The sequence below is a fragment of the Trachurus trachurus genome, assembly GCF_905171665.1.
Source record: "Trachurus trachurus genome assembly, chromosome: 8".
In the NCBI taxonomy this organism is placed as follows: domain Eukaryota; kingdom Metazoa; phylum Chordata; class Actinopteri; order Carangiformes; family Carangidae; genus Trachurus; species Trachurus trachurus.
In genome coordinates, this window is record NC_139905.1 from 25,246,777 (window position 1) to 25,266,885 (window position 20,109).

Here is a 20,109-nt window from a genome sequence, read left to right on the forward strand (position 1 = left end):
GACCTTCAGGTGGGAAACCGCTGCATAACATACTGTAGCTGTAACGGTTCGCGCTTTTGTCATTTTTTAATGTAAATGTTTGCAGTAATTCATATTACAAAATAAAACCCAGTAATCGTTTTTTTGTCATTTGAATTCTCAGTTTTTAAAATAAACTGGACAACCTCCAAGTTTTAAGTAAATCCTGACTTGGACTTTCCCAATTTAAACCATCCAACATTATTTCCACCCAGGCCACTGACAGTCCAACAGCTTTTATCAAGTGTGACTTGTAAGACTTATTTTTATTAATGTATTTATTTTATTTATCTACAGTATTTGATTTTTTGAAGGCTGAAGAGGTTCACATATAAGCATATGGATTGCAATTTGAGTAACTTAGTTCACAGGTTCAAATGTTTTTATTTTATATGTACATATGGGAGCAGTTGAACTTATACTTTCACATATGGCGCATATGTTGTAAATGGCAGTTGAAAACAATCTAAGAGTGTATTAACCTTCTCTAGTGTCAGCACTGTGCAGCTTTATGATAAATCCAAATGCAGGTGTGACTGACAATAGAAAATCAAATGGTACTGATCTGTGTTCATTACTGCAAAGCACAAACTCGCAGCAGCAGCAGCAGGACTGTACAACACAGTGAGTGGACCCTGTGTGGCTGGGACGCCTCAGTTTGTCTTCCTGGCTGTTTATTTTTGTTTGTCCATGTGGTGCCTTATTGTCCACTGAGCCCAGATGAAACGAGATTTGTGCGTACGTGTGGATCCTGGTCTCTTTGTGTCCACCGTCTGGTCTGCACGGAGCCGACCGGGGGGCTATAAGGCCTTCCAGGGTGGCATCAGGACCACCTAGTGCGTGCACATCCAGCCCCTTTTGAGGCGCTTGGAGAAGGAGGGGAGGCTGGGAATAAGTAATGGGCCAGCGGAGTGACACGCTCCGCGGCTCAGCCTCAGACCCCCGGCCAGCTCCCCTGCTGCGCTGCCACCCGACACAACCGGCTCAGTGACAGCGCCGTTTATACGCCCGCACACAACACACTTCCTCAGTGTCACTTACCCGACTTACCCCCTGTGCCACTCCCCCCCTCCACCCCTCCCTCCACTCCCCCCACGAAAAAAAAAGCATTAAGGAACTCCGCGGCGGAGGCATAAGCTTCTTTGGCTGGTACCATCCTCCCTGCTGCGCTGTCAACACAGGGGTCTTTTTACTGGACGACAAAGACGACAACTGACAACTGGATCAGCTTTAGTTGAGTAAAGTCTGGATCCTTGTTAGAATGACACAGGAACAGGTTTCGGGGGGGAATTTTTCTATTTTTCAAATTTTGCCTTTCATGTAAATTAAATGTGACTGCTGCTAAATACCTCAGCAAGCATCAGTGAAGTCAGCTTCTAATTACCCCGCAGCACTTTTCATTAACAGCCACTCGGCTCTGGAGCGCTTTAAAACAAACAAAGTGTAGACATAATAAGCCCGCCTCGAAAAGGAAATGGAGTTGTTGGTTCCCGTTTCATATTTATTTTTCCATATAAATTCTGCGTGGGCCTCTGTGAAGGGTCTCTGTTGCTCTGTAATGGATTTCTACATCCTCCTGTGCTCCGTCTCCATCTCTCACATACCCCCAGTGGCCAATCCTTCTCTCGGAGAGAATGAGGACCCACTTATTGGATCTGAGGGGATATCCAGCAGGATAGATAGGAGAGAGGAGGAACACTGGCTACCAGACACCGGTCCCCACGTGGCTATAAATATCCCGGCGTTCTACATCTGCTCAAAGGAGAGAAAACCTGGGGATTCATCAATTGCAATCCTCCCTCTTGCACACTATGTGTTTGTGATTGAGGCAGATCTCCTGGTCAGACTGGGAGCATTAAAGCATCCACAGACAGAGGATTAAGCCGCCTCTCTGTCTCCCATAACTCTTCCAGTCTGAGAGCGCATGGAGACAGAGTGGGCCGCGTGTTCCCATCCTCTTCTCTTCTCATCCCTCGTCCAGGTCACTGCAGCTACTGTGGAGCAGATGCCTCATGATGACTCCTTCACACGCTCGCACCAAAACAGTAGAAAGTGACTTCCTTCCTCCGTCCCGATCGGCCCGGCCCAGCCCGGAGACGAACATCAGACGCGTCCCCTCCCGTCTCTGCTTTGCGAGAAAAAAACCTCAGTGATGTAAACTCACACGGCTCGTAACATGCACACATGTGTACGTGTGTGTGCATGTGCCACGGGGTTTATTTACACAGATAGCAGGGGCTCAATTTCTCAGGATAGTGAGCGAGAGATAACGCGTTGTATCTGGTTCCCACTTAGTCAGGCAGCTGGGAAAAAGAATGACCTCAGAGCGGTGAGCCCGAAGACCCTGTTAGATTACAGTGTGATGTACAACAAGCCTGGAGTGCCTGGGCTCTGTTACCGCAGGTTTTTATGTTCAGGAGTGACAAGAGCAGATCGGAAAATACCTAAACAATCAATCTGTCTAACAGAGAGCAGAGGAGCAGTTAAAGATACACACATTACAAACACTGCGTTGTGCACAATGTCATCTGTGACTCTTGCGCTATAATCCTGTCTGTCCTGATTGATTTAGTCACACTAAGGCTTTTTAATACAGGAAACAAGCAGCTAATTTGTCAGATACACACGAGGTGAACCTTTCCACAGAGTGAACCACACAATGCCTTACAACAACAACAACACGGCTGTAGCACAAGTTTTTAGTGTCCTTTAGCTCACTGTGACTGTTTCCTCTCAAGCCGTTACTGCATGGCTGCAAACCACTGTCAGTCTGTACCTCTGTGACAAATACATTATGTTTCCAATGAGTTCTTCACAATAAAATCCGCCCCATGTTTTGCCAGTTAAATGCAATTAGGAAATATTTGGTTTTCATTAGGAGCAACTTAATACGGCTGTGGGACAGAGGGCAGAAAACAATGAGGCTGATGTGAATGAGACACAATTAGAAACAGTATCACTGGATGAAGTTGCACTGATTCCTGTGAATCTCTTCAGTGTGTTGAGACAGTTTGATTCCAATACGGGAATTGACTCAGTCACTATCAATAAAAAAAATTCAGAGAAGAGAAATACGCCTAATTACTGAATGTAAACACATCAAATTACTTCTAGAAAGAATGCAGATCATCAATATAATCAAAAACAGGGTTGCATTTCACATTAATGTGAAAGATTATAATTTTAAAGAGGTTCTTAGTGTTCGATTTCCATTAAGCTGTTGGATTTCACAGTTACAAGTTAAAAGCTGAACAGGCAAAAGTGATGAAGTAGAGTTCAAGATTTCATATCTCCTTATCCTGGATTAAACAATTCCTGCCCTGACGACATTACCAGGGTTGATTTAGTTAACTCCCTTCCCTTCCCTCCAGAGAACTAAACCAACAGCACCCTTGATAAATAACTTTACTGGAAGTATTTAAAAAGGTGATGTCTATCATGAAATGAATTAGATGTCACAGTTGATGAGCTTGATGGACAGAGATACAGTAGAGACTCGTCATTCTGGACGTCTTCATTAATCCGAGGGATTTGTTTTACGTATTAATACTGTGGTGCAGGTTCACTGGGTTTCTGCTGAGATTGTCAGTGGTTGGCATGCGTCAGGAAGAACCAAGCCTTTTCCTCCTCAACTCAACCCCATGTCCTGGAAGCCACCTAGCAACCAGACCAAACTTTAAGATAAAAAGAACGCATTAGTAAGAAAACCTTAACAATGACCCCCTCAGTGTTTCCATGAAAACAATTAATTCATTTACTTTTTCCCTCCCATCCGGAGAGAATATGGCCACAGTGCTCAGTTGGTACCCTTTTTCCTGAGGTGGTGCTCTTTAGATTTCCTTCATTAAGTCATTTTACGAGTTGAACACCTCCTTTAACTTGTGAGGAGATCACACGGCATTGTAATGTAAGGACTCAGCATGAACCAAATAAAACTAGAAAACAACTGCTCTTAAAATTAATCTTTGATAATTTAACTACAGGGTTAAATGTTTGATACAATCTAAAGCCACATGGGAGAGATATTTTTGACAGGGGGGATGTAGCCAGTTATAAATAGACCCTTTGAGAAAAGTGTAAAAAGCACAATAAACATGCCACAAAACGATGGATACCTCAGCTTTATGATTTACAATAGAGACTTCTCGCCTCCATCTCCCTTATTCCCTCCGCACGGGAGAACACGGTGGAGGAGCCGCGTGCCAGAGTGTTAAAATAACCTCCCGCTCTGTGGGGAAGATTTGGACAGCAGCCTAACACAGGCCAGTATAGTCCCACAGCAACCTGGCCCTGTTTAGATGTTTAGTACAGGTTTAGTCTGGAGAACGTCCCTCCTGGCCACAAGCACAGTTAGGCTGCATTTATGTAATGTCAGGTTGACTGTAAATACAAGCTGCCAACTGGGAAAACTATTCAGGTCAGCCTCAAGTTGGTGATTACAGTTCGGATAAGTAGGTGATTTTCAGATGTCTCCCTATTGTATCAACATTCAAACCAAAATCCAATTATCCAAAATCTACTCATAAGACAAAATGAGTAAGAATACACAGTCATTTAGATAATTTGGTTCGAAAGTTTGAATAGGAACGAAAAATACAGTGCTACTTCATGCTGCATCTGTAGAGGTAGGCTATCTTTTGCATCAACCAAACTCCTTTGTCCTGTGAAGTTTTAATGTTTTACTATCATGGTGCTGATATCTGTAGAGGTAGAGAAAGTTTCTCAGACAACAGAATATGCACAGCGGCCTCCTTATTAGATAGATGAAAAGTCTGTGTAAAGAAACGGATAATTGAGATTGTACATTTGGAACATCGGATAGCTACTTTTAAATAATGTCTCTCAAATACAGTTGCTTGTGCCTTGGGGGTAAATGTGATACAGCCCAAAGCTAAATGTGATAGAGAAATAAGATAAACTGTGAAACAGATAAGCAAAGATAAATAAAATAGTAAGATTGGGGAACTAAAAGTAGATAATAGTTAGCTAATTACAGAAATAGTTAGCTAATTACAACAACCAAACTACAGTAGTTAGCCAGGAAATAGTCCGCTAAATAAACAACTCAAATAGTTTGCTAAGTAAAAAGTTGATATATAATTAGCCTACACAATGTGAAAAGTTGAAATAGTTAGCTAATTAAATAGTGAGACAGTTAACTACTTAGAGATACAGTAGCTAGCTCAGTAAATAGTGCAAGTAATTAAGTAAACAGCTGAAATAGTTAAGTACGTAATTAGTTGAAATAGTTAGCTAGATAAAGTTGAAATGGTTTGCTAAGTAAACAGCTGCAATAGGAGTTTGCACAAGATAAACCTACGATATTAGGCCTAATCTAAAAGGAAAAAAGATACAGTTTAAGTAGTCAGTGGAAAAATAATGAATTAGCTAAATGTACTGGAATGACAGTTGAAATAGTTAAAAATAGTGGATAAATGGTTTAAAATTGCTAAAGGTTTTTAAACCCAAGACAAAATCAAGACAACTGCATTCATGTAGGGCTAGATGAGGCTGTGCGTGCGTGGGGACATCTGGGGAAAAAGGTCTGGAACAACCTCTGTAAAACATATCAGTTCAGTACACCTATAGGCCACAATAAAAACTTCCTTTAGAACCAGAGGGAACAGAATTTGCTTATCAAGCTTAATGACCGTGGACCTTTTCATCACCTCTCCCATAAACTTGAGGAAATAAAGCTGAGGAAGGAAAGGAGCAGCACTCCTGTCAGCCTGTTTCCACACCTACACTGGGAGAACACCCCGGTTCAGAAATGAAAATATACAACGTATCAAACACAAACACATACATCAGAAATTAATAAGCTTTTATGAGATTATTACTCAAGAGACTATTTTAGCAGTAGTCACAGTCGGCTTATTGCATGCGCATTATACACACACACACACAGAGAGACACACACACAGAAACACACACACAGGAAAAAGGAAGTATTCCCCAGTCAACACTCCAGGCTCCGGCCAACCAGTGACAGCAGGATGTTCCTCCACCAGTCCATTAGCTTTACACTTTAATTTGTCATTGAAGTCTAGTCTTGTTTCCTCCGGTGGTCGCTCAGGAAGCAAACCTCACATTTGATAAAGTGACCTGATTCAAGATTTGGCTGTGTTATATTTTAAACACATGACCTCTGGTGTGGGGAGGATCAGGTGTAAGAGAGGCCCTGAGAACAGCCCTGGACATCTGAGGAAAAGCTAAATGAAAATAAAAAAAACACCACCAAAAAAACCCCAAAAAAACCCAGAAAAACATAATAGCCGACACTGAAACACATGCTCTAATTTCCCCCTCTTCTTTGTCTCACTCGCTGCTATTTGTGCCCATTCTTTCATGGCACCGCTGCTTTCATGAACAAGCTTACAGTATAGAAAGTCAAGACAAACGGGTGATAGAAAACGGGCGACACGCAACAAAGATCCCAGACGAGACTGCTGCAATTACATGGCATACGTTCCAACAAAGTGAAGGAGCGGCACGCCCACTCCCACCTCCCCTGGACCGCTTCCAACCCTGCAACAAGAGGATAAATGGCCTGAGATATGCTGGCCATTATGCATTATTATTCATAAGAGAGGGCGTGTTATTGTTGGCACCGACTAGCAGCGGCTGTTTAGAAAGGCAAGAGAATAACTTTGGTCATTATTGATTACACAATTACAAAGTGTTTCTTCTAGAAAATGTTAAGTGTCTCTCCCTGTGTCTGAGGGCTTATGGCTGAGATCAAATAAGGCTCATGTAGGATATATGGCGTGTTTCCACCCCACTTCTACATAGCAGTATATCATGAGAGTATAAACACTGTATATACAATACATTTGCAGTTAATATATTACAGTGAGGAGCATTTAGCGTATGAACTCTGTGTAGGTATGAACATGCTGTTATTAAAGCCTATTAGAAAGAACTACTGTTTTTGTCCGAGTGACCACTAACAGGTCATTGCCATGACCCACACACATTATTACCAGCTAATCTTAAATTACATTGGTGAACGGCGCATTGCGTGAGTTGATGTCACATCGCATTACCTCATGAAATACACTGTGCTGAGCCTGGAGTGCTACCAGGGCCAGGCTGACTTGGGTGGCTGTTTATGTTGAGGCAGTGCATTCCCCGTTCGCCAGGCAACCAAACGGTTTATGAGCAGTTACTCACACAAAAGTACGGGGCGGGCTGATTGCTCAGCTAATTGATCTCCACCAGAGATCACAGAGCTGCGCTCGTAAAGGGAGGGAACGCCTCCCATGACATCACCGCATGCTGCATGGTGAGACAAGGCATGCGAGTCAGACGGAGAGCCTTATTCCCACAGTCAGAGACACGGGCCGCAGAAGAGGGGAGAGGCAGGGTGTCAGGTGGAAAGCACAAACACACACATTCACACAGTGTACGCAGCTATTAATCAAGACCGAGAATGACCAAATGGATCCTATTAAACAGAATATCCTGCTACTAGACTAGAGGAGCTGTTGGCATGAAGACCACCTTGGTAGACCTCAGAAAAGTGAAATAAGGAATATGAGCTGCGGAGCCCTGGAGACATTTGTGATGCCATGTTCCACAGTAAAAAACATGAAAAAGTATGTTTCCAACTAAAATGATAATTATTCTTAACACCCACAGGCCAATTCTTTAAAGGTCACAGGCCAAACTTCACTAGAGGTGATGGAGCTGGAGCTGACGGGTATTTAGTGTTGTGACCAAGTACGAGAGCTTGAACTCAGGTCGACCAGTTGGAGAGGTTTCACTAAATACTATGGCACCTTGCTGCTTCACATGTGGTGGAATAAGACCAACCATCATTTTGTGCCATTATTTTCACTTGATTATATTTCATCTACACTTAATATGGTATTGGTGCTGCTATACCCTTCCCTCTCATGGTTTCACAAGAACATACTGTATTAATGTCTCAGTTGAAAGAACTTCAACCTTTAAATTAATAGATTGATTATTAGACCTGTCAAATAACTTCATGCAGTCACTCAAATAAGGGTCATGTAGTGTGGTTAAAAATATTGACAGCTGTCAGGGAAGGTGTTGGAAAAGCTCTGAAAATCTTTAGCAAACTTTCATTTCAGACAATCCTAGTTAAATGCTGCAATACGACTTCTCTCTGATCTCATATGTTATCAGACTTAAGGCTCAACAATGATAAGATCAGTTAACCTACACTAAGGCTAAAAGAGGAAAAACGTGGTGACCAGCCAGCAGGTTTCTACACAGACACGGGAACGTGCTCAGGCCTGGTGGAAGTGGAGGGAGGAGATGGCTTTAGATAGCCTTTCATCAGGAGGATAACTCAATTCATTAGCTCAGCTTATACCTTTTCATCTCTTATCTGGTCTCAGGGCACAAAGTGCGCTCTTGTGTGGTTTGCCAGCTACTCAGAGGTGAAAGGTGAGCTGAGTGATGGGTCATTATGTGTCTGTGTGCGCTGTTATGGCAGCAGAGGAGACACAACTCCCCACAGGGAACGGAGGTGCTACTGCCAAACAGGCCGTGATGGCATCATTAGACTGATAGCATCTGTCCCAATACAACCAGGCAGATGCAGCCCTTCATATCACCTCTGATTGGCTCTTGTCAGCTTTGCTTCACTGCCATGAAAGTGAAAAGACGTCACCTGTGGGTTTCTGAAGCCTGACAGCTCGGGGTTATCTCTTGCTGCATCAAGTTGTTTCCCACCATAAAAAAAAGAAAATAGGCCTAATTTGACAAAACTTTATTGCCATAATTGCTTAATTAGTGAACAGACTTGAAGTGGCCAATACCACAGTGACATGTCCATGAGTTGACCCCAACTCTAAACTGTCTGCAACACCATAGTCTGTACTTTTAGCTAAGAAATAAGCATTTAGAAATTTAAAATTTTCCTAAATTATAATATAGAACATCACTGACATTATACATGTCTTGAGACATGAACTGTAACAAAATGAAAGGTTGGGTTTTCCATTATTTCCACACACTCTAAGGCTAATCTGGAAGCCACCATCCAGTGAACATTAGAGGAAACATATTTCGTACAGCACTTTGTCACTCTGTCATACAAAAACGACCTAAACTGTGAATACATGTTGCTCTTGTTCTTGGGGAAAACTATGGACTTTATCTGTGGACTTTTGGACAGTTTCTCCCTAAGCATGAAATGAAAACCATCTTATGTTTCAAAGTAGTTTTCATTCCAACCAAGCTCTGGGGCAGCTGATTCTCATGATAATCTTCAAACAGAAAATAGGAACTGTTTTCTGACGTCATCCCTGGTTGGCACATCGCTTCTCTTCCTCTTCTCCAAGGTCAAAAGAGGAAATATGAAGTGAATTGATTAAATGACTTGATATAAACGTCTTTGTCCATAAAAGGTACCACAGCAGACCCTGCACAACACAGAGACAGGTGCGGCAAAGTCTAGCCCCGTTTTACAGCCATCCTCCTGCTCCTGCCTCTAGTATGTGTCTCATTAAAGCCACATGACATGAGCTATACTAACTCCTCATGTTTGCGCTCAGTTGTCTCGGCCATGCCATTTCTTTTCTGACTTGATCAAAGAGTAAAATCCTTAAATCATTCTCGTCCTGGCACACTGTTTTGATGCTCTATTTGTTTATGTGACACCAAGGTTACGGGGTTGCTATTGATGGAGCCGTCCTCAAAGGTCATTGCGCAAACCTGCTCCGGGTTCTGTGCGAGATAAAAATCTCCCTGTAACTGCTCCAAATGTTTTTCTTTCACTGTTTACATTTTTTGCCTCGAGTGAAATCATCAAAAGCAGGCCCCGGAAAAATTGTAAAAAGATTCATCATCTGGAGAGGCTTGTTGCAGAAGTCTTTTGTTGTTGTCCTTGCCCTCATCAAAATCGCAGCTGCTGCAGCGATGTGTGATTGAAATTTTTATTATGGGAAACGTGCGTCTGGTGGAGGTGGGCCTGGAAGCAGCTGAGGGTGACGGATCGTGGCACTTGCTTTTTTTTTATGTCAGAGCATTACCGAGTCGAATGTGCTTCATCAGAGAAAGTCCACGAATGCTGTGTGACAGAAACAAGTGTTTGTTCGAGCACTGGCTTCAATAAAGATTAGTCTCAGTGCACTCCTTTACAGCCGTGGCAGCCGATACCGCCGCTCTATAAAATCGCATTTATGACAGTGATTTATTGAACCGTCACAGCAGAAATCATTTATGGTTCACGTCCAGCCATGCAGTATTATAATGATATATTTATGCCATATATTTTGATGCAACATGATGTGATCAGTGACTCAAGGTTATGTCTTTATAGTCATTGCAAAGTAACTACTTCCAGAGACTAAAGCGTATAATCACCGACTTATTCATTGGCTCATTAGCGGAAGAATACATGCATGTGAGCGTCACGCAAAGGGATGGCATGACTTCATTCATCAAAGCTCCACCACGGTCATTCTGTTTTACGATATGATGCGATACCGAAGAGAAATTGATATGTCTGGCAGCTTATCTATCTGTACCATTTGCAGAAGAATTAAAAAGCCTGGTTAGCAAAACCACAGAGATATAGAAGATCCTTTGTACCTACAGTACAGCCACAACACAAATAACAGAGTAATTACTTTATATAGTCAGGGTATGTTATGTACTACCGGATATCTGCCCTGGGAAATAAATGTAGCTAAATGGGGGAAAATGGGATAACAGTTCAATTAGTTGTGGTATCTTATGAATCATTTTAGAATTTACAATGTAAACGGCTGAAAAATACCTGTGGTCCATTATTATTATTGTGGGGTAAGAAAGTAAAGTTAATGTACCTCTGTTATGTGCATGATTTTAAAGCGATAATAAAATGCTGGGGATTGTAATAAATCCAGTGTGGGATCCATCTAACAATCATAACTGATGTTAGATTAGAAGCTGAAACTGCTTTTACGTCCCCTCAAATTATTACCAGCTGAGGTAATTACCATTATTTTGATATAATAGTACACTACCACTGGGATAAAGCCTTGGAAATGAGGGAAAAAACTCTCTTATTATGGTGGAAATCTGAGCTGCTTTGTAGATGGCTCCTGAAGCTGCAACCTGAAGTGTTACCTGTGTTTTTTTTAAAGACAGCAAAAAAGCACATAGGCACTTTATGTATATTAATGACCTCTTGTGACACCCACATATGAAACACAGGTGTTACGCAAGCATTGTGTAATCTCTATATGCTTAGCGGCGAGACCTTTGAATCAAGTATTTAACTTCAACAGCATGTGTGTGTGTGTGTGTGTGTGTGTGTGTGCGTGTGTGTTTGAGCGAGAGCGAGGCCAAAGGTGTGCAGCAAACACACACTGAAAAACAGAACAGTTTCCAACATTAACAACAAGTAGGCTACAGTTAGTGTGGGCGTGTGTGTGTGTCTCTGAAATATCCGACCACTAAACCAACTGTTGTCATGAAAACATGGCTCTGATCTGTTGAGTGTCGTCTTCTCCTCAGATCCCAGGCTGTGATGATGAGAAACGAACACTGTTTGATTTGGCGCACGTCATCAGCTCACGATATGAGTGACTGTACGGGATTACACACAGTGAGAGAGTAATTGGCCCTGGATAAACAACAATTGCGCTGGAATTCCATCTTTCTCCATGTCCGGAGAAGCTCTGCATTCTTTTCGGTGCAGATCACGCACACAACATGCCCCGAGTCTCTCTCTCCCTCTCTCTCTCTCTGTCTCTCTCTCATACCCACGCTCTGTATGGTTAAACATCAGACACCTGTTGACAAGGCTGGTAAATTCCTGCTCCAACAAGTCTGTGAAAACATCCATAACCAAATTTCATTAGAGATTGTCACATACAGATGTTTGATTGTTCCTGAAGTGCGCTCTCCTCTGCAGACAGAGCGAGAAACCGCCTCCACCGAGCTGTGGGATGCGTAATTTCCATCCAATATGCACACCCACCACGGGCGCTTCCTTCACTAAGCCTGATAGATGGCACTTGAACATAAATAGATTGGAATAGCATAGCTTTAAGTAGGCCCTTGAAACCAAATGAAAGCAGACTCAGAAAAGACATCTTGCTGCTGTGGATGTCCATGTGTAAAATCACAGTAAGCAGCTGGTTGGCAGCAATCACTCCTTTATAGACATTGTTCAAAAACAATTCAAACTCTGCAACAACAATTTTTCTGTTTCTTGTAACAAACTCTTCCTTGTGTCCTCACTTCCTCCCTCTTCTGTTTATTCTAAACAAGCGGCTGCTGGCTAAAAAAATATGGAAACACATCTTTTCCTGTTGTGCAGATGAATTTACCTTCTTCACACTGAGAGGAGGAAATAAACAAAAAAGCTTTCTTAAGCTGCCGGTGGATTTAATTAGGACTATGTCACCAGTACACAGTAAAGAGGGACACATGGGGCATCTCTTTGTATGAAATGTCACACATTATTTTTGTACTTAATTATCAATATTAATAAAAATAAGAGGTTATTATTGTTATTATGTAAGTGCAAGGGGAGGTGGCTGTTAGTTAGCAAGTAAGCTAAAAGAAAAGGATAAATGGTTGACAAAGTTAAATAAAGTAACAATTTAAAGCCCCAGTATGTAACTTATTTGGCTTTTTATTAGCAAAACTCAAATATTGCTTTCATAAATACGTATTTCACTGAAGTCGAATCACACCTGCATACAAATGAAAGCTTTCTCGTACCTTAGAATGAGTTGTTACAAGTCGTTACAAATATACAAAGGGGGGGGGGGGGCACCGAACCGAGGCGGCCATGTTGCATCGCCATTTTTTTTACGTTGAGTGGCAGCGTGACCGTAGGTAACCACGGAAACTCACCGGAGCTGTCGGCTCGGGGAGAAAGTTTTCCAAGTAGCGCCTGTTAAAACTGTCACCACTGTGTAGTGTGAGGAAGGACGGAGGCACTGGTGTTGCATTCAGGTGCAGTCAGGCAGACGGCCGTCGGCAAACCAACCGGATGTCATTTTACTCGACGAGAGAAAGATGGTAAAACGTGGGTCAGGTAAACAATACGACATCACCATGACAACATATTGTCACGCCTGTATTGTTTTGCCTCGTGCTGGCGAACCACTTGTTTACATAGACGCTTGTTTATCCTGTTGCATGCAGCATCTGTTGTCTGTCTGACGTCTGCCCGATTTCATGTGAATGCAACATCAAGAATACGTTCAGATATGCAACCGCTAATAATTTAATCGTTAAAACACATTTTTTAGCTTGAATAATAGCTAAATAGCTGAAAAGGAAATAGGTAATAGATATGGGGCTGAAATGCCTTGAACTAATAATACAAAAATGAGAGCTCAAGCTAACTCAAATGCAGTCCAACCAGATGAAACAACGCCAGGCCAAAAACACTGGAACAATATAGAGTCTAATACGATTTAAATCTCCATCAAATATGAGACATGTGTTGTAGGACTGTGGAGCCACCGGTCTGTTTTCCACACAGACTGTCAAAAAAACAAAACAACAACCCTCTAAAGGATGGTGTTACCTGTGGTCCAGACGTAAATGGTGCGTGTATGTTCAGTTATTTGGCAGACGTGTGACAGATGCTGGGAGCCTGTTGCTCTTAGCGCGGCTTATCAGCGCTCCAGGTATTGTCACTGCTGGACAACTGTGTGAGCAGAGCGAGGATGTGTGGATGAGATAGCACAGTGTTCATTAGAAGAGCCTGGGGACAGCTGTGGAGATAGTGCTTATTAGTCTCATGACGCCTCACGCGCACATTTTTACAAGGAGACTGATTCAGGCTGAATCCCAGAAACACAAACAGGGATAAATAATGAGGTATGAGTTTAGGTTTGTTTTTTTTTTGTCTGTGACCGTTACCCTGAAAAGTAATTGTGTTCTTTAAGGTGATGGATGCGGTGTTGCAATAAACACGTCTGTGACTGAATATTTTGGAAGATGAAAGTACAGTACCAGCATCGGCTTTTTTCAGCACCAAAAACTAAGAGCATTCCATTTCCTATTCATGAAAAAAGCCCCGCTGCATTTTCCCTCACACTTCCCTTAAGTGGAGATAACATCTGGGATAAGAAAGCAGTAAAGAGTAAGAGGGAAAGGGAGGAGGGTGTGTGTTTGTGTGTGTGTGTGTGTGCATGTGTGTGTTAGAGAGAGAGAGCTCTTCAAAGCTTGGTGTGTAGTGTGTGTTGAATCAGCCCTGGGAGGGAAGTGTGGGAGATAAGCCTGTGACAGCTGCCAAACACCTCTGTGTGTGTGTGTATGTGCGTCTGTGTGTGTGTGTGTGTGTGCGTCTGTGTGTGTATCTGGGCCCCCCCATTCAGAAGGAGTGTTTCTGAATCCCAACCACCTGCCACCTCCGGTCCCTTATGGCAGGTGTGAGCTGGTTTGTACGTGATTCAGACCACTGATGAACTTGAAGCATATGTGACAGTCTTATCGGCTGCATCTCCCTCTAATAACATTTAGACCGGTGCAGAGATTAGCCACACGTCAGGGGCCATGAGGGCTTCTCATCTGAATGGTATGTGCTTGATTCAGTCTAATGAAAGACAAAAGGGACTGAAAAGACAAAACATCAGGAACATGACGATGATGATAGAGGGTGAATGAATAGGATGAGGAACAACGCACACCGTAATTGTAGAGGTGTTGGCGATGGATAAAGTTGAGACAAGAAGGAAAAGAAGCATGCATGAATAACACGTAATAAATCGGACATTATTTATGTTTTAATTTAAACAATAACCTGGGAAAACAACAACTTAAATCTAAAATTACTATATTTTATTATTCTTATTTTCATTATATGACTTATTTTCCATTTTATGACTCCCATAATAGACATTTTTATTTTAGAATGCCCTTTTTCAGAAGTAAACTTTAATTTTATTTAATTTCTCCCTCAGTGATTCTTGTACTTCACATTTAATTATGTATAATTTGTTTTTAACTTCACTATGTCACTTTTGGCAAAAACCACCCCCTCACCATTCAGCCAATCACAGGCCCCTGCATCCGAGGCTTGCACATTCAACAATAGCTATCACATTTAGTCAGTTAGCAGCTGTCAGCTAACAATTATCAATAGTCAGCTGGGAAAAAGAAAATATGGAAACATGAAATAAACTTTCATTTTTATTTACAAAACTTAACACGTCTCTACATACATAGTGAGCTTTGCTTATTGGTCACAATCAAATTAATAATGTGTTGTCTGTGAAGTGTTCTGAGTGATGTTCATCAGAAACAAACAAGTAAGGAGAGAAACCTCTATGGTCACTCAAGACAACAGGAGCTAGTTAACACTGCTAATGCAACCTATTTTACCATTAACAAAAAAGCCTAATATTATATTCATAACTAATTTGTGTCTTTCTTTCTTAATTCATTTTATTATGTGAAAAAATCTCTATGAGATCTGAGAGAAGCTGCTAAACCGATTACACTGTCAGAATCACTATCTGACACTAAATCCATGCTCAATAGTCATTTACAGTATAGGCACACAACTACACACATAGCTTTTGCTATGATAGAATAATAATAATTACAAGATACACTGCACATGTACCAATGATGCCCTAGGCTTTATTGGCCGAGCAGAGGACATTAAGAATTTGATTTTTGATAACATTTTAATCAGACTAAACTTACATTTTGTCGTATCTGGAGCTCATGTTCAATTTGGTTCCTGTATTATTTGAACACTTCTTTGTTCTTGTTCTACGCAACTGGAACCAACTGGTGTCAGCTGATGAGCTTGCTACATTAACAGGCAGAGGGTATGTGAAGTGTGGTTGTGACAAAAAAACCATGAACCATGAAAACTTTTCATGTGAAAAAACACACGTGTCAACAAAAACAAAAATCCATGAAGAAATGAATATATCATAACTATAACAATAACATTTATCTTTAATGGTAATGACTGGACTTAATAATTACCTCCATTATTTGACAAATTTGTGGTTCATTTATAGATCTTAATATTGAACGCTTCCAGATGAGAAATATTGCCAAAAGCCGGAAATCAGTGTGTGAGGAATATGAACTTCAAGGTCAATATTAACGAGTGAAAATAGCAATGACAATAAATCACAGAACACGCCAGTCGCTCAGATGTGTGGGAGAGCGGAAGAACATTTTCCTGCCTGACATCACCAGGGTTCAGGGGTTAAATTCACAAGCAGGTGGCCAAGTGAAAGAGAGCCTGAACCGGGACGTTTCTTTTGGAGGCTCCATTATTCTCAGGCCAAACTGAAGCAGGCCGGGCCGGTTACACCATTTGTTTCGATAATCTGTTGTCAATATGAAACTCATAGCAGAAGATTGAGACTTTCGTGTAAATGCATTTTCTCAGGATCTGACTGTATTTGGCTCCCAACCCTGACTGCAAACCGGACGGTCTGTAAACAATATGTACAGAGTTCATCACTGTTGGATAACAAGCTCATATTTCCTACATGTCCGCTTTTCAGGAGCTTAGAAAAACAGTGCTGTTTTTCAACTTTATGACACTGTATTTAGTTTCATGAGTTTAAAGGTTTGGAGTTTCTCAGATGACAAGAGACTGTGAGTCCATGCAACGAGAGTGAAAACATGAAAATCGGGAAAACTGGAGTTACATGGTTTTCACATAACCATGGGACCTCGGACGACGCTGCAAAGTGAGTTCTCTTGTGATGAACTAAACTAACTTTAATCTCTCTGTCTGTCTCTGCCCAGCCTGCCACTGTAACCTGCACGCCCGTCGCTGTCGCTTCAACATGGAGCTGTACAAGCTGTCGGGCCGGAGGAGCGGGGGGGTCTGCCTCAACTGTCGTCACAACACAGCCGGACGCCACTGTCACTACTGCAAAGAGGGTTACTACAGGGACATGACCAAGTCCATCTCTCACCGGAGAGCTTGTAAAGGTAACAGGACACAACGAAGTCTGATAACACAATAGTCCAGCTTGAATTTGATTTAATTTTGATAAGAAATATAAACTACAATGATTATGTTTATTTTATCCACCTTTCATACTCAGAACACATATTTTTTATTTTTAATGATCCGAGTTACATTTCCGACAGCAGCACTTCAAACAAAAAGCAAAACTAATGTCATTCTAATTGGGTGTTTCACACAGGGCCGTTGTATAGGGGAGAAAGGTGATGATAATTCTAGGGGCCCAGCGCCCAGTAGGGCCCACTAAAAACCCCAGTAGTCTAATCTTTGTATGACTGAATTATTCTGCATAAGACCCTGACTAATGACTTATAGTAATGCTGCATTAGCATCAAATCAAAGTAGGCTAAATAAAAAATGATAATACATACGCAGTCTAAGAAAAAGAAAAAAAGTGGAAAAGTCAGGGGCCCACTTTAGTATTCTTTCAGGGGGCCCAGAATTCCTAGCAACGGCCCTGGTTTCACATACGTACAGTACATGTGAACATTATGTCTAAAAACAAGTGTGCCACTGACTGCACATCGTAGCTCTACTGCCCACCAACACTGATACAAGACTGCACATCTGTACATTACATTACATTGTGTTGAATAAAAATAATAACCGACTGACGGACGAATGAACATCGGGGCAGCGCAGGCTACACTGACTTTATTACGCCACAGATGAATAATCAAAACGTAAATGTAGTAGCCAAGGTCAAAAGTCAAGTCAAACTTTATTTATAAAGCACATTTAGAATAACCGAAGTTGCCAAAATGCTGTACAGGTAAAAATAAAATGTGAACACAATTTTACCTATATGCATCGTGGGACATAACATAAAGCAAAAGCAAGAAAAGTTTATCCAGGACTCTACCTCAACCTGAGTATACTTATATATACTCCTTATACTACTTATATTTTCCAGATTTGGTTGGCTTTTTTTTTTTTTTAATGGACAAAACATGTTTGGCTGCTTTTCCAAACTGAGGATTTTACTTCATGCAACACACCAACCATGTATAAGCACCTCACACAACCTCAAACAGCCCAAACTATCGCTTTAACTTCATCTCTAAACAAAAGAATTAGAATCCGATCCCCCACTTTATCCTAAAGCTATAGGTTTAGGGTGGTGATATATACAAACATCATTCACTGTGCTCTGTTTCACACTTGAGGTATTAAAGGGTTTAAAAAAAAAAAAAAAAAAAAGGTATGAAAAGCTCCCAGCTGTCTTGGTGTCAGTGAACTGACCCGTGCAGCTCCCAAACTATTTGAGGTCCTCTGTGGATCCCTGACAAGACAAACATAACAAACAGAACAGAGGTGTGAGCTGATGCACTGAACAGAGCAGTGGAAACAACTCGCTAATCGTCCCTCACAACACACACAGGTGTGAGCACATACGTCAGGTTTGGGACCAAGCTGCCAAGGATTAATGTGAGGGGGGACAAAAGCCGAGCTCCTTCTGTCTCTGAGCTCCTCGGGCAGTAAAGACAGGCTCCGAGGCCCTGAGCAAACAAACTGCTGTCACTCACTCACACACTTTTTCTAAAAGCTCACCGGCAAAATATTCCACAGATGCACCGAATACTTGTACAGTACATATCTACACCTGTATTTATCAGTATGAGTGAAACAAACACACAAACAATGATGTAATGTCTGAGATGAGCCAATTTGTTAACTTTACACGAGGGGTAAACATGGATAGTTCATCGTTGTTGTAATGAATTGATTTTTTTCTTGAAGGAAAATCTAATTAGTCTGTTTGCCTTGGGAAAATTAACAATAAACAAACAATATTACTGGTTTCCTTTCTACATTAACATCTTTTAACACATACTAATGATAAATGATTGAAGCAGATGTAAATTGTGGTCTACAACCAGTGCTGAGCTGTGATTGGCCACTGACATTGTCTCAGGATGCTGATCCTCTGGCTCCCCCCATCCTTGGCACACCTCTGACTATTTAAACATGGAAACAGCAATGTGATATTTCCTCCAGTGTGCCACTAACAGCCTTCCCCTTTAAATCCACTCTGAATCGCTCAACTCTCATGAAATAAGAGGAAAGGTATGAGCAACACGGCCTATGAAAGGGTTTTTTAGTATTTTATTTTATTTTTCTACATCAGAGACAGTCAGAGATCACTGTCAAACAGAGCGCTGGGATCAATTTGCTGCATGTGGCAGTGTTTTGCTGAACATAAGCTTGATAGATCATCTGGACTCAAAAATGACAAATGGCTCTGTGCAGCATTGTTTCGCCCTGCCAGCCTAAACATTTTCACAAGCTATATTTGGGGAGTACTCGGGTTCAAGGGGGTGGAGCTGGGAGCAGGTTAGTGTACCAGAGGTCCTCACTTTGCCTAATGATGTAGCAACATCAATAGATCTCAGCGAAGCCTTTCCAAACAGCTGGATCCGTAACCTGAACACTTGAAGGCCCCTCTCCACATCCCTCCACAGACCCAGCACATTGCTATGAACAAACCCAAACACCCTGATTGCTCCTTTTCTCCTCAGGTGACAAAAACAGGGCGATGTGACATCAGTTACAAGTCGCTATATTTATTGTTCAAATCAGCCAACCATCCCACTCTGCTGTTGTTGGACAGGAAATACAGCGCTGCGCCAACACAGCCAGGATGAAGTCTGCTTTCATTCCCCATTCCTCAAACCCCCTCCTCTTTCCCTAACACTCCACATCTCAACAAAATGTCTCCTCGACAATTCACTTAATAGTTGGAGGTTTTAATGAAAAAAATGGCTTCTCTGCACCACGCTGCAGCGCCTACATCTCCAGTGGCAGTGTGGAATGCCTCATGCTTTATTTCCCAGATTAACAACTTCACCCCTCATCAAGCGCAGTGTAAACATGGCTCTTGGAGAACCGCAGCGCACCCCCCACCCCCCACCACCACCACCACCACCATCCTCCCACCCCGCCCTTTACAGTTTGTTTTTTTCCCGGTCCCGTCATATGTTTGGCAGTTTAAGCCTTTAACTAGGCAAAGCGAGTCCACAGAGATGAAGCTGGTATATGGTTCATTGAACGACGCTCCCCTGAACCCCTCGGCAAACATTCAGCTCCACAGGCCCCCCACTGCAGGTTGAAATTAATAAATGTTTCCAGTTCCTAGGACTGGGAGGGGGCAGGAG

At 41.9% G+C, this 20,109-nt stretch overlaps 1 protein-coding gene across 1 annotated transcript in view; it reads left to right on the forward strand.

Annotated features, from left to right (window-relative positions):
* The window catches only part of ntn1b (netrin 1b), a gene marked incomplete at both ends in the record, with an annotated part of 46,175 nt that overhangs the window by 8,914 nt on the left and 17,152 nt on the right, over nucleotides 1–20,109 (forward strand). Inside the window, one exon of the mRNA XM_083977194.1 lies at nucleotides 16,729–16,917. Within this exon, the coding sequence (XP_083833320.1) occupies nucleotides 16,729–16,917 (189 nt within the window). The remainder of the gene's footprint in view (nucleotides 1–16,728; nucleotides 16,918–20,109) is intronic.